The sequence below is a fragment of the Arvicola amphibius genome, chromosome 12, assembly GCF_903992535.2.
Source record: "Arvicola amphibius chromosome 12, mArvAmp1.2, whole genome shotgun sequence".
In the NCBI taxonomy this organism is placed as follows: domain Eukaryota; kingdom Metazoa; phylum Chordata; class Mammalia; order Rodentia; family Cricetidae; genus Arvicola; species Arvicola amphibius.
In genome coordinates, this window is record NC_052058.2 from 105,187,560 (window position 1) to 105,211,489 (window position 23,930).

The window sequence follows — 23,930 nt, forward strand, 5'->3', positions numbered from 1 at the left end:
GAATGTTTTTTTAAATTCTTTATTGCTCATCTGTTCATTTCAATCCCATTCTTCAATGAATAGCTTTGTAAAACTAAAAACAAAATTTACTTGCAATTGGAAAAATCACATGATACGGAAATAATACAACCATCATTTATGAGCACCTAGTTTTCTTCAGGGACAGTTTGAATAGTTAATCAAGATTAACATGTTGATTTGTTTCCCCAAAAGAATTATTTTGTTTAGAGAGGCTACCATTGTGCACATTTTTATCCTTTACTAAAGCCTTTACAAAATTTCACAAAGGGAGAGGCATTAATATTGAGCATCACTAAAAAGGAAAGTAAAAAGGTGCTGGATAAGTATGTATGGTCTGCAATGTCAAAATGCTGGAGCTAAACTTTGTTCACCATGAAGTCTGTGCCAGCACATGCAGACAGGAAAAATATAGACGTAATTCTACCAAACCTGTTAACAGCAACAAAAGAAAATGAAATCCAGTCTGCTGTACCTCCTTAGTCTTCACAATGTTAAAATATTTCCATAAGTACAATTCTTCTTGACTGCTACATTAATGTCCTAATAAAGTCCGAGGGGAAATAAAAAAAAAAAGAATGCAACTGTTCAGTTCACTTTCTTTTCAGTGTCTAGGTCAGGGCTACTACCCAAGGGATAGTTATTCACAGTGATCTTCTCACTTCAGTGAAATCAATATAGATATGCCCTCATAATCTTGTCCAGAGGCTTCTCTCATAGGTGCTTCCGAAGCCCGTTGACAGTTAACCATCAAGCTCACAATCCTGACCATTGCTAATACCATCACTACAATTACCATGTTTATCATCACCACCAAAATCACCATCATCGGAAGAACTATCACCATGCTCTCCAGCATCCCTTCTTCCAGAGTTCATCCCTACTATCATAGCATCACCAATAACATCACCACAGTCTCCATGATTATTGTTAATACCACCACCAGAATGACCAGAACTATTACTATCTTCAGTGACACCATCATTTTAATATTATCAGTATTAATATTAATGAATATCTGCCAATTGATTTCCATAATATATTGTGAAAAAAAGAGGAAGAGTTTTCTGGACAGTATCCAACATGGAGGGTGGGGTTCTGAGTCTTTAAAAGCAAAGCAGTGCTATTTATAAAGAGCTACTCCTCCACTGGACAAGCAACTGACAGTAAAATCCATCTTAATATTTTAAAGATTCATTTTTATTTAAATATGAATATTTCTCTCTGGGGTATGGACTAATGTGTTCAGGATCCTGTGGTAGGTCAGAGAGCAAATCATATCCCGGACGCTGGGAGTTTTAGGCAGTCATGGGCTAAACCACTGAGTGTTGGGAGTTGAGGAGCTGCTGATTCTCTGCAAGAGTAGCATATGCTCTTACCCCATTGAAAATTTGCTTCCCAGCCTGATTTGTGGCATTATTCAGGCATGGAAATAGGAGTGTTTGGATCACATACATTGACTAAATATCCCGGCAAGTGGTACTGTTGTTCTAAAGACATGGGTCTCCTCTTTGCAGCTTGGAGTTGCCTTGCCTAGCCCCTTGTGAACAGTAGGACACAGGTAAATCCAGGGTAGACCAAGGACACCCAGAGCCTCAGCAGAGATTCAGACAGACACAAATGCCACAGTTTCCTGCTACCTGTGATTGAAGCACCAGGAAGCAAACTCAAGTGGACAGGGCATAGAACACATGCATCTTTAGTCTTAGCGGTTGATACTGCTCGGTCTTGATCCAAGTACTCCAAGGAGTCCAGAGATGTCCCTTTTCCCCGCCCTCCCACATTGATGGAGATTGATTTTCCCTAAACATCCCTGACATGGCTTTGTTGCCTGCAAACACACCGACAATGTTTTTCATTCCATTTTTCTGTTTGGCTACCGCTCCTTCCTGATGTCACGTTCGCCATTGAGTGTTGGGAATGGCCCTGTTGAACTCCTCGTTCAGTCCCCTTCTTCTCCTCTGAATGACAACCATGGCATTTTATCCGAAGCGGAAAGGAACCTCAAGGCAGACTTCGCTGCAGGTGGGACAATCTTCCTCGAAGTAAACCAAGGGAGACCCTCAGAGGAAGGCAAATTTCCCGACTTCAGCTGATAGGCCAGTGTTTGGTAGGTAGGACTACATCACACAGCATACTTTGTACTAATACCTAAAAGGTAGTTTTTCGCCCTAGCTCAAGAAAACTTCCTAGTATTTTACAACTAAAAGACTACATATATTATTATTTTACTATTTGTTTAATTTTATAAATTGTTTTATTCTAGCTTCATAGATCATCAAAATAATGTTTGTGCTACTCCTTTACAAAATTAGGAGCAGTCTCAGGCTGTTTTGGTACCATTTCTCCTTGTATGCATTGTGTTCAGACATCTATGGAATTTTATGTTTTCACTTATTGTAGTAAAAATTTACAGCATAGGCATTTAGAATCTAGTCCATCATTCTTCTTAATGATCCCCAAATCCTAATAACTATTGTTAACAGTGTGATCAAAAAGTTTGACTAACCCAAAGAAGTTCAGTTTTCAGGAGTAAAATCTAGAAAGTGTGCTGACTGGCTTTATGTCAGTGTGACACCAGCTAGATACTTAAAAGAGGGACTCTCAGTTGAGAAAATGTCTCCATATATTTGGTCATTAGGGAAGTCTGTAGAATGTATTCTTAATTAGTGGTTTCTGTGAGGGGGACCAGCTATTATGCATGATGCCACCATGGGCTGCTTGTCCTGGATTCTATAAGACTTCAGGCAGAGCAAGCCATGTATAGCATGCCTCTTGGCAGCCTCTGCTTTAGCTCCTGTCTCCATACCCCTCCCTTGCTGAGTTCTTCACCTGACATCCTTTGATGATGAGCTGTGATATTGGTGTAAGCAAAATAAATCCTTTCCTCTCCTGATGTGGGAGGGTCTTCTGTTTTAATAAAGAAACTGCCTTGGCCAGCCCTTAGGTGGGTGGAGTAGACAGAACAGGAAGAAGGAAGTGAGGTAGATGGCTCAGTCAGATGCCATGCCTCTCCTAAGTTAGTCAGACCGCCGTGCCTCTCCTCAGAGAGATGCCAGATGCCATGAAGCCAGCTGAATATTTCCCGGTAAGACACCACTTTGTGGTGTTACACAGATTATTATAAATGGGTTAAAGCAAGATGTGAGTAAGAGGCTGAAAATAATGGGCCAGGCAGTATTTAAAAGAATACAGTTTGTGTGTTGTTATTTCGGGGCATAAGCTAGCCAGGAGGCAGAAAGCCGGGTGGTGGGAACGCAGCCCACAGCTCCTCACTACACTCTCCAAGATGCTTTTGGTCACAGCAATAGAAAAACTAACTAAGGTAAGGTGGTTCTCATTCCCCGAGTGAGATGCAGTATTAGCAACGAATTATCTCTGAATAGGTGGCCACTGAGTGGTGGGAGTGGATAGATTCAGAAGTCATGGACTGAGTTTGTTCCTTCTTTTTTTTCCCCATTCTTCCTCCCTTTTCCCTTCCTCATTTCTCCCATCAATAGTCACAGAGAAACTAATTCTATTCAAGCATTTCTTCTCTGATAGTGGGTATAGAAATATGAACTAAGAATAGTCACTGCTTTTTAGGGTGCTTGTGTGTATGTGTGTGTGTGTGTGTGTGTGTGTGTGTGTGTGTGTATGTAAGTGTGGGTATGCACCTTGTGTGTATGTATGTATGTATGCATGCCTGTATATGTATGAGTCTCTGTGTGTGTGTGTTTGTGTATGTGTATGAGAGAGACAGAGACAGAGACAGAGAGAGACAGAGAGAGACAGAGAGAGACAGAGACAGAGAAAAGATGGGGAATATTTTAGATATGCTAGTCTAGTACTGATATAAGACCAGCTTTATACTGCTTTCTATCAATACAATATATCACTGTATAGCTCACCATGAAGCATGAAATTCCATCTTCATTCCTTGTGCATTTTTTATTTGCTTTCTTTATATGTGGGCTAATGTAATTTCTAAATTTGAAAATATTACCACTGAAAACATACTTGCTAAAGGAAAAGCGATACAAGAACTTGAGAACATCAGATTTTCATAGTATCACCCACCATACATGTGTCTTCATTAACTTTGTTTTATACATCCATTAGAATCTAATATCAAGTGATTTAAAACCTTCTAATGATTATAGGTCTTTTCCTTAATTAATAACTCCTGTAAGTAATATGATTTACTACTGAAAAAAATTAAATTTATTTTGCTGTTTTAGTTCTACTTAAGCATCACATTTTATTCTTGGAAGAAGTTTGCTACTGATCAAGATTTATTATCTTTTTTGGTGGAATCAGTTCAAGTATTTTATAATTATTTTTTCTTTTTTCTTTTTTTGGTTTTTCGAGACAGGGTTTCTCTGTAGCTTTTTTTAAAGCCTGTCCTGGAAGTAGCTCTTGTAGACCAGGCTGGCCTCGAACTCACAGAGATCCACTTGCCTCTGCCTCCTTATAAATTATACTCAATGTGAAATTCTAATTTATCTTTAGGCAGTATTTTTGAATCTTTCTTTCTGAAACTAAAGGAGGAGGATTATTTTTTATGCCATCATAGCTACCTGACTATCCCAAGAAAAAAGATGAGGTGAACTTTGAGTAACTTAAAAGGGAAGAAAAGCAGCAGTGTTTTGTGCCAAGTTCACTAAACGTTTAAATTGATCACAAAACACTGAGTTGTGCAAGCATGTTAATAGGACTGGATGAGACACCTTGACAGAGTTGTAGCCAAGGTCAGTCTAATGAGCATGCTCAGTTCTGTTATTGTTCCCTCCAGTGAGTCCCATCTTAGTAATTACTGTGCTTTCTTTGAGTTTATCTCCATGAAACCAAAAAGGGGGAAACTGCTGTTAAAGGCCATCTTTGTCTGCTGACTTATGCCTCACTGTTTAGTGTTCAGTGACGGGTATGTTTGCAGATGTTATCCAGTCAAAGGCAGTTGAACAACAAACAACTGCATCTTTGTGTAATTCATCTGTGGAATGAATGAATGAATGAACGTTTTTCTTACTTATTCCCCTCCCCCTCATTTCCTATCCATTTGCTGTCATAAAATGTCCCAATAAAAGCATCAGGGATGAAAGGGCTTCTTCAGTGTACAGTTCCAGGGTAGAATCCATCACTAGGAAAAGTAGAGGCAAAAACTCAAAACAGCTCTTCACATCCACAGTCAAGAACACAGAGAGAATGAATACATGCATGGGTACTCTCAGTTCACTTTCTTCTCTTTTATATTGTCCAGGACCGAAAACCAAAAGATAGTGCTACCTACTTTTATGTTAGGTCCTAACACATGAATTAACTTAGTCAAGATACCCAAAGTCATGCCCAAAGGCCAGGCTAATCAAGGCAGTCTCATTGAGAATCTTGCAACAGGTGATTCTATATTGTATCAAATTAGCAAAACTAGCCATCACAGTTATATTAGTCCAAATGAAGAACTGTGTCCTCTATAACTCAGAAATGTGGAGACATTGCATGTTTGTCTTTCAAAGGTAGCAAAAGATGCCATTTTGGAGTATGTGTCTTGACTAGGATAGGTTTAGGAGGGCATTTTTAAAGTGTCAGTATGGATATACCTGTCCAGCTACCTTTAGCCCTGGGAGAATTTTTAACTCAGAGTAGAGTGTCTAGCAGCATTTTGATCACTGGTCTTTTGCTGTGATCATGAGTTCTTTCTGTGTGCCAAACACAGACTGAATCTTACAAGACAGGATGTATCTTCTGGCACTGCCCTGGTAATTTCAGTGTGATAGCATGAAAAGTGCTGATCAGTAGTCACTCATTGCTTGATGGATTCCCAGAATCAATATTGTAACTCAACACTGTTTTGTGACCATGAGAGTAAGGGATATCTGCAACAAGGCTATGGTGTCCACTGCATTGATTTAGTAGAATACAAGAAATTTTATAGAATGTAGCTTTAAATATGTAATGTGTAGCTGAGGTGCAATCTCACCCTTGGGACTTTAGACAATTTCATTATTTCTACTTTGTGAGGTTTTATGTATGCATATATGTGTGTGGTTTGTATGCATGTTTGCATATGTGTCAGCATATATGTATGTGATCACACATAAATGTAGAGGCAAGAGGTTGGTATCAAGAATAAATTACAAACAAAAGAAGCATTTCCACTAAAGTCTAGTTTACTGAGACAATGAGTTTACTGATTCTTTTTGTTTATTGATTTTTACTGAGCTCCACATTTTTCTCTGCTCCTCTCCCTGCTTCTCCCATCCCTTTCAACCCTTTCCCAAGGTCCCCATGCTCCCAATTTACTCAGGAGATCTTGTCTTTTTCTATGACCCATGTAGATAAGATCTATGTATATCTCTCTTAGGGTCTTCATTGTTGTCTATGTTCTTTGGGATTGTATTTGTAGGCTGGTTTTCTTTGATTTATGTTTAAAAACCACTGATGAGTGAGTACATGTGATAATGGTTTTTCTGGGTCTGGGTTGTTACCTCATTTAAATTGATGTTTTCTAGCTTCATCCATTTGCAAAATTCAAGATGTCATTATTTTTTCCTGCTGTGTAGTACTCCATTGTATAAATATACCACATTTTCCTTATCCATTCTTCAGTCAAAAGGCATTTAGGTTGTTTCCAGGTTCTGGCTATGACAAACAATACTGCTATGAACATAGTTATAGTTGAGTACATGTCCTTGTGGCATAATTGAGCATCCTTTGGATATATATCCAAAGATGGTATTGCTAGGTCTTGAGGAAAGTTGTTTCCTAATTTTCTGACATCAACACATACAAGAAAGAAAATAGACTCATATCTATCACCATGCACAAAACTAAAGTTCAACAAGATCAAAGACTGCAACATAAAGCCAGCCACACTGAACCTTATAGAAAGTGTGAAGTACACTTGAATGCATTGGCACAAGGGACCACTTCCTAAATATCACCCCAGTATCACAGACACTGAGAGAAACAATTAATAAATGGGACCTCCAAAAACTGAAAAGGTTTTGTAAAGCAAAGGACATGGGCAACAAGACAAAATGACAGCTTACAGAATGGGAAAAGATCTTCACTAACCCCACATTAAACAGAGGTCTGATCTCCAAAATATACAAAGAAGTCAAGAAATTTGTCATCAAAAGAACAAATAATCCAATAAAAATGGAGTACAGCCATAAATAGAGAACTCTCAACAGAGGAATCTAAAATGACTGAAAGACACTTAAGGAAATATTCAACATCCTTAGTTATCAGAGAAATGCAAATCAAAACAACTCTGAGATTCCATATACACCTGTAAGAATGGCCAAGATCAAAAACACTGATGACAGCTTATGCTGGAATTTAATGATTTCTGTATGATTACAGATGAGGCTTGCTCACAGAATTTTGGCGGCTCAGGTAGCTGGCACATTGACAGCTCAGTCTGTCCTGAAAAATAACTCACAAAAGTATCCCTCAAGATTCCGGAACCACTTACAGGAATGTTGGGGGAATGTTAAAGCATATATTGTTATTCCAGCTATTGTTATGACTCATATAATTGTTCTGGAACATCAAGTTAAGATTGTTCCATTTGTTTATTTTGTGGAGTATTTGTTTACTTATGCAACGATGTGGTATATTCTTTTATGTTGCATTATTTTAATCTGTAAAGCTGTGTTATTTTTCCTGCCTAAAACACTTGATTGTTCAAATAAAGAACTGAATAGCCAATAGCTAGACAGGAGAAAGGATAGGCAAGGATGCCAGATAGGGAGAATAAAAAAGAAGAGAAATCTGGACTCAAGCGATTAATAGGATGAATGACAAAGGAGAAGGAAAAGATGCCTGGGGAGAGTAACTGGAGCACATAGTCAACTACAGAGTTAGAAGGAAAAAAATGTATAAAATAAAGAAAGGTAAAAAACATAGTTAAAAAGAAATGGGACAATTTAAGTTAAAATGTTGGCTAGAAAAGCCAAGCTAAAGCTGGGCTTTCATAAGTAAGAATAAGTCTCCATGTATTTATTTGGGAGCTGGTAGGAAGCCCCCAATGAATAAAAAAATTAATAAAACAAAACAAAAATAGTTATATATAATTTTTAGAAAAGACTTGTGAATGGTGCAAGTTTTGTGTATGTCACAGGTCTTTCTTAATGAGCCTCTCTAGGAAGGAATGTTATTATTTGGAAAAATAGCTACCAAACAACTGTACATAAGTCAAGATTCAGAAATGCAAAGTGGAAAGTGTATAGAATGCCGGCTGAAATATGTCTATGCAAAGGAACAGTGAAGTAACTTCGAACCTTGCTATATAGGGTGGAGTCTGGTAAAGAAGCAAGGCAAGAGAGCCGGGCCATGATCATCTGATTTCTCATGAATGAAAAACATATTTGAATTTTGCAAGTATTTTTTTCCTTTTAACCAATTGGCAAACTTTTGAAAGAAACCATGCCTCAGCAGGATAGAGGTCTATGTCTGGCAAGCCTGAACAATCTGACAAACCTGAGTTTAGTCCTCAGAACCCACATGGTAGAAGGATAGAACAGACTCTTGCAACACTGGGCCCTTAAGATGGTGTTACATGTACCTCTGTGTGTGCATGTACATGAATGATATTACATGTATTTGTGTTTGTTTCTGTGTGCATGTTTGTGTTGGCTCTGTGAGTACATGTGAGTGTGCATGTGTGCTTGTGTTGTCTCTGTGTATCATGTGCATGTGTGTGTAGATGTATGTTTGTGTATGTTTATGGCTATTTGTCTATATGTGAGTACGTGGATGTATACACGTTTGTGTCTGCGTGCATGTATTTTTTAAAAATTATTCCACATGTAGCCTAGTCTGTTCATTCCATATTATTAAAAAGAACCTGTCCTATATATGTTTCTCCTTGAAAAAAAAAAAAACAAAATGTAGCCTGAAAAAAGCACAAATTTAGCTCATGTGGAAGGTAGTTGCCCAATGCCTTGTGTCGGCTTGCTCTGTCAGCATCTGGAAGAGCATGAGCAGCTAGTCTGGCAAAAATCACACTACATTTTATTTATCTCTGCATTGAGAAGTACATTTTTACCAGAAAATTATCCCAGTCACCCCTTCTTCATTTATAAGCTTGTTGACTAAGCCACACACAAAAAAATGTTGCAATAGATCTTGCATTCGCCACCTCTTCTCGGAGAAAAATGACACTAAGAAGATAGAAGAAGAGTTATTCAGATCCCACGAACGGAGTGACTACAGTCGGAGAAACAGAGCAAGTGTTAGACTCCATAAATCCTCCCCTCTTTATTGTGCATAACCCCCAGAAAAGAAATAATGAGCCTTCCTTTGTGACCGGCTTGCATGTGCCATTGATTTATCTTGTGGTTAAAGGAGACTTACTCACTGAAATTGAAACAGACAAGACAGTGCAATTGAGGTTTGGCCTCATGGCCTGCATTCTTATCAGAATTGGAAGCAAACTCAAGTTTTTTCGTTATTTCGGAGTAGGAGACTAGCCTTGTGCCACGGGAATGTTCTATTTTATTCTTTGGACTCAAGCAGTGACTCATGTGTTTCCTGGTCTGGTAATCTGGTATCTTAGTTACTTTTCTATTGCTGTGACAGGACACCATGACCATGAGAATGCTTACTTTGTGCTCATAGTTACAGAAGGGTAGAGTACATGACAATCCTGATGGGGAATATGACAGCAACCAGGTAGGCATGGCACTGAGGAAATATCTGAGAGCTTACATCTTGTTATGTAAACATGAGGCAGAGAGAACTACCTGGGGATAGCATGGACTTTCAAATCCTCAAAGACAGTCTCAAGTGACACATATTCATCAACAAGGTCATACCTCCTAATCCTTCCAAACGGTTCCCACCCACTGGGGAGCAAGTATGCAAACATGATCTTGACAAGGCAATTCTCATTCAAACCACCATACCTGAGATGGAATAAGGAAAGTATATTTCTAAGCATCTGCGCTGTGATTTTCCAGAGTTCTTCCTGTCTCCATCTCACATCTTACATCACTGTGATTATAGGCATGCATCACAACACCCAGGTTTTTCCTAGGTTCTGAGAATCAAACGCAGTTCTCCATGTTTGTGAGTTTACTGGCTGACCCATCTCACCAGCATCAATTTACAGAGTAATTTCCTGTTTTACATTTATATTTCTTATCCAAAATGGCAAATTTCCAATGCCTATCCTATCTTCTTTGACAAGCATGCACACAGATCTAGTTACTTTCTAGACCAAATTTAATAGAGTTGAAGCATAAAGTGTTAAGGGGAATGAGTCTCAGTTAAGTCATCCTATAAACACAGAATATAATTGATGTGTATTTTCTACATTCAGTGTTTTCTCCTGTTCCTCCTTCTCCCCTTTTTTCCTCATCCCCATCTTCTTCCTTTTATCCTCCTGCTCCTCTTTCTATTTTTCATTAGTTTCATTAGGCAGACTTTAAGGACTTTTATGTACTCTCCACTCATCTACAATATAACCTGCGCTCAAGGGTAGGATGCTAAATGCCTGTTTTCTATAGTGAGGAATGGGCCTCTGACTCTTCTGGGATCTTAGCATTCTCAGCAACCATACATACAGGCAAATGGGATTTAGCTGTACTTTCCACCTTATTGTCTCTTAGCACACATTTTTCTTATATCTGGGAAAAGCTGGATTTCTGTGTGAACAAAACAACGAGAAAGTTAAATATGCTCAATGCTTGAGGGATGGTATATAACTGTCTCCTGACAGCATCCAGATGTCTATCTGCTGAGAGTCAGATTACAGCCGAAGTCTCAATTTGAGTGGAGGCAATCATATCTGCAAATAGCATTTTATAGATAAACTCTCAGATCAATAAACAGATAATACATAATGTACCTACTGAGTCTAGGCAGTAGGTGAAGACTCAAGAGAAGTGCCCAGAGGACAGCAGTAACTGAACACACACTATACTCTGTGGTGTATAGTAAACTTTACTATAAAGACATGGAATGAGAGATGGAACAGCTGAAATTTAAAGAATTCAGTGCTCAGTATGGTGAAGGACATGGTGGTGAGCCCCCAGTACCTGTCTTTCCCTCTTCCAGTGTGTAGCCCTGTATTGCATAAGCATAAAGGAACATGTTGCAGTTTTGTCTCTTTTGTGCACCTGACAGCTCTCTTTGAAATTTGCCAGGAAGCACAATCTGACTATATCCCTTTTTATGTCAGATAAAACATACCATAGGCTGCAATCAAAAAATCCATATTTTATTTATATGCAGAGATCATGGTCATGTAAACTTCAATTCTTAAGCATCTAAAAAGAGGTATATCTCTCTCTTAGTCTTGCTCTCTCTCTGGGAATGTTTTCCTTTGAAACAGGGTCTCGTGTTTCCTAAACTGGCCTTGAACATGGTTTATAGGCAAAGATGACCTTGAACTTCTGATCCTCCAGCCTTCACATCTTTAGTGCTGAGATTATTGATGTGCACCGAGTTGCTTGCTTTATTCAGTGGTACTGGAGATGGAACTCAGGGCTTTATGCATGCCAGGCTAGTACTCTACCAACTAGATTACAGCCACAGCCCTGACTTCAAGATTCTCTAAATTCCTTTCTCTCACAGATCTTAAAGAAAAGATAAGCAGCCCTGACAACTCAGTTAAGTGTTAAGAAAAAGATATTACTCTTACAAAATACAATGTTACAGGTCAACAGAAGGAAGGAAGGTCAAATTACAGACCCTGTAAATTTCATTACAGATGAAATTACCCTGTAGATGAGCTTCCTCAGAGTGTAAATAGCATCAAGACCACAAAAGCCCAACAGGTCTGAAATGACAGTGAGGAACTTTTAGGTTTAAAGAGCAAAAAGAAGGCGTCTCGATGTTACAGGTTTTCAAGAAGCCGGTCATATGTCCCCCACCAAAAGCCCCCAATCTCCATGCTAAATGCCCATCATTAGCATCCAGCTTTAACTCAAGGCCCTCTAGGTTCATGACAATAGGGAAGAGGCAGGCCTTCTTTGCAACTACAAAGCTGTGTAGAGCTGGACTGTCACAGCAGGCTCTCCCCATTGTGCCCAAAGAGAGACCCCACAGCAGGAAGCGGTCTGATTTCTGAAAGAGGGAACAGGCCAGAGGTTCTGTGATCCACTAGTCACATCTACGAAATACAGCAAAGGCACCTTTCTTTCATGTTTTCCTTCTTATTTGTTACCCCTAGGAGGGACATCATCAAGACAGAAGGGGTTTCTTGGATGCATCCGCTCTTTACACTTGAATGGGCAGAAAGTGGACCTGGAAGAGAGGGCAAAGGTCACGTCTGGAGTCAGACCTGGCTGCCCAGGTCACTGCAGCAGCTATGGAAGCAACTGCCACAATGGTGGCAAGTGTGTGGTAAAAGCACAGTGGCTACTCTTGTGACTGCACTACCTCACCATATGAAGGACCTTTTTGCAGGAAAGGTAAGCTGGGTATGCATGCCGCTACTGTGTCCAGTTCGGTAGCATCTGCACTCCATGGCCAGTAATCCCAACACTTCTGTATGTCCATGTATGTGATACTCTAATACCCACGTGGCATGGGAAAACCAATGGTACCAAAGCCTTTGGGAAATCTATACCAAAATGTTTTCTACACCCCAATAAGCCAATAAGCCTTCTGCTGACACAATAATCTGAATCAGACTAAATCAAACCATATTAGAAAAGGCCCAGGTTTAATGGATACAAATGTTCTCAGGTTACCTTCCATCCCCCCCCCCCCCCCCCCCACCCCGAGAGGAGATAGGAAAGGAAGATCAGAAAACCACATATTTGTTCTCTGGGGAGCAATTTAAATAGCCTATAGGAATGTTCTTGAGCATCTCTGGCGGGGGTCATCATTTGGCAGGCTTTCTTGGGGGCAGAGTCTGAACTGAGGTAACTCCCAAGGGAACTTCCACCCTTACATTCCAGACTCTATGGATATCTAGATGCCAGGGTCTGGGGTGATGCCTTCAACTAAACATTACAGACTCTTCGGGTATATGGATGCCAGGGGCTGGGAGTGACATTTCCACCCAAATATATTATCATTGCTTCTATGTGAGGCAATGGTCAAAGCAATATTCTCCATGCCCACAAGTAGTGCTCTGGCTGTTTACTCTCAAGTTCTCACATGTTAATCTCTGCTTAGATCATCAAAATAATCATATCCTCTCCCTTAGCATTCCACTTGCTTGCTTGCTGGCAGTGCAATTGTGCTTGGTCTAGTTGAAAATGGGCACATCATCCAGACCTAAAGAAATAGCTGGAAACTCGAAATGCGATCACTTACTAACATTTCTAGTTCTGGTACCTCAATAGAAAATGTAAAAAGGACCACAGAGTTGAGTACAAAATAAGCTATAGAATCACTTGGGCTATCTTTAATTTTTTTGAAAGTATACATGTGAAGAATATAAAATGTATTCACTATAAAAAATTATAGTTTTTTTTAAACTTTGTTTCCAAAAAAGAAAGTTTGCTGTGCACCCAATATAAACAATGTCATTCTACATGGCACTTATCTATTCATGAAGACACTCTCTTTTGGTGTGTGAGTGTGTGTGTGTGTGTGTGTGTGTATGTTTCTATGTATGAGGAATGTATATGCCAGTACAGACTATAAAAAAGTGGGTATGTGTTCCTCAGGTGACATCTACCCTGTATTTTGAGGCAGAATCTCTCAGTGGTCTAGGCTCTCCAATGGACTGACTGGCAAGCAAGCTATAGGGATCTGCCAGGCTGTCTCTCCAGAATTGAAATTGCAGCCAACACTAGTTACTATTTTTAACATGGGTGTTAAGAATAAAACTGTAAGCACTAGAAAAACAGAGCCATCTCTTCAGCCTTTAAATACATTTTCAAGCTCTTCCATCAAGCAATCATTATTTAGTCTAACTTAATCTGGAAATTAAAGAAAAAAAAGCACCCAGTGTTTTTCTTGAAGGGTTCTATAACTTAGTTTCTCCTCTCATTCATTCTGTGCTTTTCTTCAACTACTTGGGATTATTTGCTTGTATTTCCAGGAAACATAATGAACTCCTAGGAAAAACAAACACTGGAACAAACTTAGGACCAACAGGGTATTAAGTCAAGAATCAGAGCTTGAATAATTAAATAACCCACAACCAATAGCCTGTTACTGAAGACAAAACTTTTTCTATTATTTTTATTTATTTTGTTGAGGGACTTCATGTGCTACAATGCATATGGGGCGGTTAGGGAAAAACTTGTGACACTTGTCCTCTTCTTATACCATGTGGGTTCATGGGTCAAACTCAGTTCCTCAGGTGGGGTTAAAAGTGCTTTTACCCACTGAGCCATCTTGGTAGCCCTAAACTTTTGTAGATGTAGCTACTTGCACATGGCCTGCAAAAGATCAATATGGTCAATATTCCACATGGATTTGGAGGACTCCATGGCCTCTAGCTGGACAACCTATTGACAGTTGATTAGCTGATTAGTTGAGGAAGAGTGGTTTTCTTTAGGGTTATGACCACTGTTCCTGTGTCCATGCTATCTCAGATGGTCTTACATGCATTGCCAATAAAAACACAACTAATTATACTCAAAGGGTGATAAATAAGTAAATAACATGTAGTAAGAGGGAATATATGTGGATGGAAGGGGTTAGAGGAGGTGTGGTAAAAATACATTTGATGTGTGTTTCAGTTTGCTTTCTATTGCTATAAAAAATGCCTTGACCAAAAATTACTAGGGAAAGAAAGTGTTTGTTTGGCTTACAGTCACAGCACAATTTCAGGGGAAGGCAAAACAAGAACCCATGGCAGAACTTGGAGGCAGGAAATGAAATAAAAATCTATAAAGAAATGCTGCTTACTATCTTACTCCTCTTGGCTTGCTCAGACTGTTTCCTTGCCAAACCCAGGACCAATTGCCTAGGGGATTCACTGCCCAGAGTGGGCTGCACTATCCCACCCCAATTAATCATTAATAAAGAAAATGTCCACTCAGACTTGCCTCTAGACCAATTTGATGAAGGCATTTTCTTAACTAATTTCCTTCTTCCCTGATTCCCCTGCCTTGTGTCAAGTTAACAACCTAAACAAGGACAATGCCCCTTGTCAACTTGACACACCAATATATTACTATTAAACCAAAACCTTTCCTTTCTTGTTTGCCTCTATGATCTCATATTAATATCAGAATATCAATATAACAATATAAAACATTCCAAATTTTTTGGGTGGGGTATTTTTGAGACAGGGTGTCTCTGTCTAACCAATCCTAGCTCTCCTGGAACTCGCTCTTGTATTCCAATTTTTACAAGTCCCACAGTTTTTAAAATTTAAACAGTTTCAAAAGTTTAGTCTCCTTAAATATCTGAAGGTCTCTCTAGTATTTGTTCTAGTCTCTGAAGTATTTGTTTCTCTAAAATAAAAAATAAGTAACATCCTTTCTTATTTGAAGAGGGGGAAACAGAGCCCAGTTACAAACCAAGCTAAAGTAAAACTAATGTAACCAGTGTAAGAAGCTCAGTGCTTGGCACCAGTACTTAGTCATGATCGGACCTCCTAAGGACTTCGCCAGCCTCTATTCTTCCGGTTCTCTTATTTCTAGTACACATGCTCCTCTTCTACAGTCAGGGCCAGCTCTACCCCACAACTGCTGCTTACCTTGTTTGTTTGTCCCACAGTCCTGGGACATCACTAATATGATAGGGTCTCTTTCTTCACCAATGACTGTTGACCTCCCTTTGGCTACTATGACATTACCATATGGTACCAAAGTTCCAGTTCTCCCATAACCCCTCTAAAACTGGGGTTTATGCTGTACCTGAAGATATACCTTCATCAATGGCCTTTCATGGTGCCATGCTTCAGCTTCTCTCTATGACAACTTCAATTCTGCAGTTTCACACCCACCAAAATAGAACCATTTGGAAGATTCTTAGATAATACCAAGTTTTGTGCCAGCTTGAAATGTAGTGTGGCCTCTCTGGCCTACAGCTTGTGTGCTAACCTGAGTAAATAGCTCCCAAAAAATTTTGCCATAGTGATGTTGGTCTCTTATCAATTACAGCTGATTCCTCAGCTCAACGGAGCAGCATCTGTTTTCTCAGTGAATCATACCTTTCACCTTCAGAGACTGTGTTGTGGGAGTCTGCTTGCTCATTCCTGGCTGCTCAGCCCTGACATAATCACACAGAAGAAACCATATTATCTGCAATACTGTTTGGCCAGTAGTTTAAAAATATTTCTGGCTAACTCATATCTTAAATTAACCCATCTCCATTAATCTTGAATATTGCCACAAGGCTGTGGCTTACTGAGTAAAGGTGTGTAGCGTCTGTCTCTGGTGGGGTTACATGGCTTCTCCTGACTCTGCATTCTTTCTCTTAGCATTCAGTTTAGTTTTCCCTGCCTACCTATATTCTGTGTTGCACAGGCCTCCTAGACAGGTTCTTTATTAACCAATGGTATTTACTGCATTCAGAGGGGAATCCCACATACCTCCCTTTTTCTGTTTAAATAAAAGAGAAGGTTTTAATTTTAACATAGTAAAATTATATATAACAAAACAAGTATTAAGCAAATTTACAGTTACAATATTTATATCTACTTTATCTTATATCATAACTAAGGAAAATTATAATTATAACTATTTATTCTGCAACTCCATCAAAGACTCCAGAAGAATATAATTTACCCATGTAAACAGGAAGTTCATTGTAAGAAACTTCCAAAAACTCTGGCACTGACAGATACATCTGCTGCCTGGATAGTCACCCAAAATTTTCTGTATCATTGGGGCATTCATCTTAAGCCTACAGGCCCATAGTATCTTCAGACCATTTCCATTAAAGCAGGAAATTTGAAAATCTGCTTTGCCTTGTAGTGGCAAAGTCCATCAGTTGCTTTCTTCTGTGTGCTGCAGAATGTCTGGCATACTCTCTCATAAAGCAGGAATCCCAAAGGACCATCTCACTTTTAGGCAAATTAAGCAGTCATTTCTCTGTGGGTCCTACATGTCCAACTCATACAGCATAACATCAAGCAATCCAGGCAAGAACAGTTTCTTGCCCAAATGGTTACAAACTTCATAATAAGAGTCTTTGATGCCCATCTTCCACTTGATGTAGCTTGCGGTTTCCAGGAGCAGATGTGTCTCATGGTCATGAAAGTCTTAAGCTCTTAAAGCATTGTAAAGCCATATTTGAAGGCTCTGAAAGATTTTGCAGAATACATATCTAACTGAAATATATCCTCTATATATCTAGAAAACCTAACATGGCTACAAGCTTGACTATTATAGATAACTTTCTATTAACCTTTATTTCTCATGTATTAAATTTTAAAATGAGCTACACACGCAATACCTTAATCAAGAGCAAAAATACACATATGATAAAATTAACTTTAAATTTGTATAAATAAACCAAGATCCATACCAATGTAAATTATTCATATCTATGTCATATCCCCTTTTAAATGTAAACTAACATTTATAGACAATATTAGGAATATGGGTGTAATTCTCTCCAAACTGTTACCTGAGTTTTGCTGGTCAAAGTAATTTTTGGGGTGTCACAGCAAACTTTTCAGGGGGTCTTGATCCTTCAAATCACATTAGTCTGGAAGAAATCCATAGGGTTCTCATCTTCTGTGGAAACAAAAGAAGAAACTCTTTCCAAGCAACATATCCTTAGACCCAAATTCTAAAGTCATGATACTTCTAAAGGAGTTGGTTACTCAGCTCCTTCACAGTCAAAAAAATCAAAGAAAACCCAATAAAATTCATAATCCAGACTGTCTGTCTGGATTTTCTATCTTTACATGGCTTATTTTTCTTTATTCCTTTTAATCTATGACTGTCTGTATTTTGTCTTTTTTAAAGACTTTTTATTTTTTTAAAAAAATTTACTTCTTTTTATAAGTATAACTTTTTTTGTGTAATCAAGCCTATGTACATTTACCCAAACACTGTGACCCATTTAGGGACTTTTTTTTTAAAAATCTGAATCTGTCTTCACTGGGTATCTGTAATTTCCTTCTGACCAGAAATGCTTCTTTAAAAGCTAAGCGACATTACTATGACTAAGGCTTGCTTTGCCTTTTGGCTCAGCCCAGTCCAACTTGTAGGAGGAGGTACATCTATTGCCTCTGAGAGCCATTCTCTCCACCCCAGATTCAGGATTGGGTTGCAGCAGGTCTGTGTTGCCGTTAAGCAAGTTGTAGCACTCTGCTCACAAATCTCGTTTAAATGTTTCATAACCAGACCTCCAGAAAGAATCAAAGTTTATGCTGGCAGCCACAGCCCAGGAAGTCATTTCAAAAGCGTGGGTTTTTTTCTGCTACAGCTGAATCAGGAAGGCCTCTCTTAGAAGAGCTGCAACATGCCGCCAGCAAGCAAAAACCCATTAGGGAAAAATAATATGAGGCTATACTTTGTTTTTGACTTCTAGAATTCTTTTCCAAGCCTCTCAGATTTTATGTGGATTTAACTAGCACAGGTTGGACTGCCACTTCATAATATCAAGACTGTAAATATAAAATATCACACAAACAATCCTGATAGAGTCTATTTTCCAACCTGAAACTTAACAAGTTAGGCTTCCATCATCTTCTTTGCTCTCAATGTTATGTTTCAAATTTTTACAGAATACCCCAGTAGACTCTGAGCACACAGTGTCAAAAAGAAAACCGCCCAAAGTACCAAATACATTCCACAGTCCTCTCTAAAGCAGTACATTCATGTCTATGCAGCAGCATACTATGAAACTGCTCCCAACTTCTGTTTCAGGTTTTTCTCTTCTGTTATGATAACTGTTATGATAACTTGGGATGGAGAGGATTTATCTGGTTTACAGGTCATAGTCCATCATCAGGAGACAAGGCTGTAACCCAAGCATAGACCTAGAGACAGGAACTAAGCAGAGACCAAGAGGGACATTCTGTACTGTGTTTGCTTCCCATGACTTGCTCAGTCCAAGTCCAAGTACAAGTACAAGTACAAGTCCAGGAGCACTTGTACAGTGGTTATCACTGCCCAGAGTAGACTTAGATCTCCTATGTCAATCATTAATTAAGAAAATGACCTCTACAGACTTCCCTACAGGCCAATCTGATAGGAAAATTTTCTCTCTTTATTTATTTATTTATTTATTTATTTATTTATTTATTTATTGTTTTTTTGAGACAGGGTTTCTCTGTAGCTTTGGAGCCTGTCCTGGAACTAGCTCTTGTAGACCATGCTGGTCTGGAAACTCAGAGATCCACCTGCCCTCTGCCTCCCGAGTGCTGGGATTTAAAGGCGTGTGCCACCACCGCCCGGCCAATTTTCTCAATTTAAGTTCCCTCTTCCTGGTTTACCCTGACTTGTGTCAAGGTAACAAAAACCCAACAAAGACAACATGCCGAGTTTTCTGACAGAAGGCGGGGAGGGAGAGCCAGAACTGCCCAACTCTCTCTGGGGTGAGTGGGATGGTGAGTGTTGAACAACCCAAGCCAACCCCTTCCTTGGCCACCAGGGAGAAACACAGCCACTGAATTGAGAGTCTGTCAAAGCAGGATCTCATTTAATGGGTATCAAGCAGGGAACTTGTATAGAGTTGAAATGGGTATGGAACAGCCTGAAATGGGTTGAAGCAGAGAAAGTAACAAGGGCCAATAATATTCTGCCATGCTAGAGGTGGTTGGGCTGAGGTGGGTCTAGGTTGTGTACCAGACTTACAGGGTCTCCAAACTCTAGTTAGGCTCAGGAAGTTACACTAGGCCTCATGCCAACTCAAGTTAGGCTCAGGAAATTACACTGGGCCTCATGCCCAGGCCTCATGAGGCCAAAATCTCTCTCTTTCATTTTGTCCATGACGTGGAAGACATGGTCCTTGTTTTCAGTTCATCTCCAATATAGAGATCTTACCCCATCACTGAATACTATGTATCTTATATCAAGAAGTCATTGAGTACCTTATACCTCATTATGAAAACCCACTCATATGACCTGTTCTTATATTGTCCCAGCCTGACTGAGATCTTACCCATCACTGGTCAAGTGGAGGGTAGAAGAAGGGCATTTATATGATGATTACCATTTGTACAGTCTTATAAGGGACCCAGACTCCTGAGTGGCCAGCCTATGATAGTATACCTTGACCTGATATAATCCATCTGCCTCCAATCATTAGTTAGTAAATTGTGTGATCTTATTAAACACACAAGGACCAACAGTAAGAAGGTGAATAAGAAAAAGGAAAGGTCCAAACGGGAAAAAAAGCAGGGTTAAGAATCTATGAAAGCCCATTCACAGTGGGTTGTCAAGGAAAAGGAAGGGTCTGAGCAGGGAAAGGAAGCAGGGTATAAATAAATAAGCCCACCCACATGGGGGTTGTCCTAAAAGTCTCACCATCTCTCTCTAGGTCTCATTGGGATGAGTGACAGCATCCATGTCTTCAATTGTTTCTGGGGAAAAAAATCAGAAAAGCACTCCTCAATGGTGGGCCACTCCCTGGAAACATCATTATCATTATCCTCTTTTTTTTTTTCTTTTTTCTTTTTTTTGGTTTTTTCGAGACAGGGTTTCTCTGCAGCTTTTTTAGAGCCTGTCCTGGAACTAGCTCTTGTAGACCAGGCTGGCCTCGAACTCACAGAGATCTGCCTGCCTCTGCCTCTCGAGTGCTGGATTAAAGGCGTGCGCCACCACGCCCGGCTATCATTATCCTCTTGGTGGGGTAAATATTTAAGATTTCTAGCCAGCACCTAGATGGACCCTCTTTTCATTTTGAGGAAAGACACATCCAGAATGTCTTCCTTCAGTGAGGAGTGGGTCTGGTTCTCTTCAGGCCCCAGTCAAGGGGGTCCTTCCAATAGACCCAGATAGAACTGTAGGTGACTGATGAAAGCCAATGTTTTTTGAAAATGAGTCAGTTATTGATATTCTCTAGAGAAATTTAGAATATTTAGGGTCAATAACGCCTTTCTCAATTGATCATGTAGTTGTAGGGACTCCCATTTTTTGCTTTTCTAGTTGAGACTTGAGTGTTTGATTGTACCTTTCCATGAAGGCCTGTTCCCTTGTATTATATGGAATGCCAGAGGAATGAGAAATTTTCCAGGTTTGAAGAAAGTCTACAAAGGCATTACCATTAAAGCATGGAGCATTATCTGTTTTAATTTGGCTAGGCAAGCCAAAAATGCCAAAACATTGTAGCATATGGACAATAGCATGTTTGGGTTTCTCTCCGACATGTGCCAAAGCCCAACAGGCTCAGGAGAAGGTATCCACTGAAAGAAAATGTATTTTAAACTTTCCAAATGGAGAATAATGTGTAACATCAATCTGCCAGAGATGGTTAGGATGAAGCTTCTGGGGATAGCTCCCCATATTTTGGAGGGAGGAACCTGGAGGAAAGGCTGACAGGACTTACAAGTCTGAAAAAATTTTTGAAGTCCAACTGGTACTTGTGGGAACCTATATTTTAGGCCCCTCCAGTTAACATGGGTGAAAAGGTGGAAATGTCTTGCTTCTAAAGCAGTATTGCAATGAGGCATAGAGGCTGGGTGATTAGCCTGCTGGTATCCCTTGGAGAGAAATCCAGGTAAGTTTTGGTGACCTCTAAGATATTGTAGAAAGATGGAATTAATCCTTTGTTTAAGTAATAGGAAAGCTTGAATCATAAGAGGGGATATAGGACTGGAGTCTAGTTTAATATGGGCCTCACCCAGACTGGGCAAAAAATTTACAACATAGAGGCTATCAGAAAGTAGACTGAATGCCTCTGGTATGTAATCCAATGCCATAATAACAGCAAATAATTCTTAAATTTGTGTGAATTCCTCCACCTCATAGGAAATTGATTTTATAGGCATCGGCTCCTCTCCCCATAGGATAGGTGGAAATACAAAAGTGCCACCAATCCCTGTCAGTGAATACTAAGAAAATCAGGGTTGGGTTTAGTCAGAAAAAGCTTAAGGGGCCTCCACTCCAGATGAGAAAAGGAGCTCATTCATTTGTGAAGGCCATAATGGCAATCAATTTTTCCTGAGAATCCATCAATGACCATAGCAATTCGACCATTACTTCTCTGAAACCAGGTGAAATCTGTGATTTTAAATTGAACAATAAGGGAATAAGGTTCTGTGCCAAATGTCCTGACCAAAATATCCCTGCCTTTAATGATGCAATCTAATTGGTTGTGGAATAGACCCTGGGAACTCGGTCCACTGAGAGGTGAACCCAATGAATAAGCTCCCCCATCTATGTTAATAATGCAGTACACAATGTTTCCCCAGGACAGATATTTAAGAAGACAGGTAGGTTAGGAACAAAGCTCATCATGGGTGCCATGTCAATGGCCTATTGGAGCTGACATAAGATCTGTTGATGGTGAGAGGATGAAGTATCTTGGGATGAGAGATTGAGGTCCTTTAGGAGTTCAAACAATGGAGCCGACTATTTGTGGAAAAGATATGCATGGTCTCATCCAATTTATTTCTCCTAGTACCTTTTGGAGTTCAGGTAGGGTATAGGAATCCTTGATGTGTATTTGATGTTTGGCTGGGGAAACCAAATCAAGATGGGTTCCACAATTTTTGGGGGGGGTTTTTTGAGACAGGGTTTCCCCTGTAGTTTCTAGAGCCTGTCCTGGAACTAGCTCTTGTAGACCAGTCTGGTCTCGAACTCAGAGATCCGCCTGCCTCTGCCTCCTGAGTGCGGGGATTAAAGGCATGCACCACCAACGCCCGGCTGGGTTCCACAATTTTAAAGGGAAGAATAGATTGAATTTTATCTGGAGCTACCTTGAAGTTATTATCCTTTAGCTGTGAGGTCACGCAGGCCTGATGATGTGAGGGTTTCAAAAATAATGACATCATATAATATAAATAAAATATTGGGATGTACTATTAAGGAAGAAAAGATATATAACATTAAATACTGACATATGGGTGGGCTATAGCCATCCCCTGAGGTAACATAGTCCATTCAAACCTCCGTTCTGGGCCCCAGAAGGTAGTTGAGGGCAATGAATGTAGGAGGAGGGCCCATTTGTTCATCCTGGTCACCCAGAACTGAAATAAGCACATAGAAACTGTATTCATTAAGTCACTGCTTGGCCCATTAGCTCTAACTTCTTATTGGCTAACTCATATAAATTTAATCCATCTCCATTAATCTGTGTATCAACATGTGGCAGTGGCTTACCAGGTAAAATTTCTAGCATCTGTCTCCTGAGGCTCCAAATGCATCTCTCTGACTCTGCCCTTCTTTCTCCCAGCATTTGGTTCAGTCCTTCCCGCCTACCTAAGTTCTGCCCTATCAACAGGCCAAGTCAGTTTCTTTATTCATTAATGGTAATCACAGCACACAGAGGGGACTTCCACATCACCTCCATTTTCTGTTTAAATGAAAAAGGAAGGTTTTAACTTCAACAAGTGAGAATGCAAACTTCTTTATATCTGGATATAATAAGATGGAGAAGAAGCAATCTTTAATATCAGAAATTGTTAGGTAATAAGTGTTAGGACTGGTGGATAACCAGGGGAGACCGAAATGGGATCTGGGGGTGTCCCAAATCGGATCATCCTCTCATTAATTTTTCTTAAGTCATGTAAAAATCTCCAGGAGCCATTAGCTTTTCTTACAACTAAAACAGGGGAATTCCAAGGACTCATAGATGGCTGGACATACCCCAATTACAGTTGTTTTTTTAACAAGGGCATCAAGTTGTTGTAACTTAAAAGAAGGTAGAAGCCACTGCTCAACCCACATGGGGTCACCAGGTTAACAATGGATTTTTGGCACTGGAGAGTGAGCAGTGGCTCTTAGGATTGGGGGTAAACCTGAGAATTAAGATGGGCAGCTTGTCTCTATTTAAATTGTAACTCACATAAGACCTTATGGTCAATGGTAATGCACGCCTCAGCCTCCCTGAGGATGTCTTGCACAAGGAGATTGGCAATTAGGCCAGATACCACCAAGGAATTCACCTTC

At 39.7% G+C, this 23,930-nt stretch overlaps 1 protein-coding gene across 1 annotated transcript in view; it reads left to right on the top strand.

Annotated features, from left to right (window-relative positions):
• Positions 1 to 23,930, top strand: part of Cntnap5 (contactin associated protein family member 5) — a 954,245-nt gene that overhangs the window by 792,686 nt on the left and 137,629 nt on the right. Inside the window, 4 exon segments of the mRNA XM_042054039.1 lie at positions 1,931 to 2,027; positions 2,030 to 2,132; positions 12,179 to 12,354; positions 12,356 to 12,419. Of these exon segments, the coding sequence (XP_041909973.1) occupies positions 1,931 to 2,027; positions 2,030 to 2,132; positions 12,179 to 12,354; positions 12,356 to 12,419 (440 nt within the window).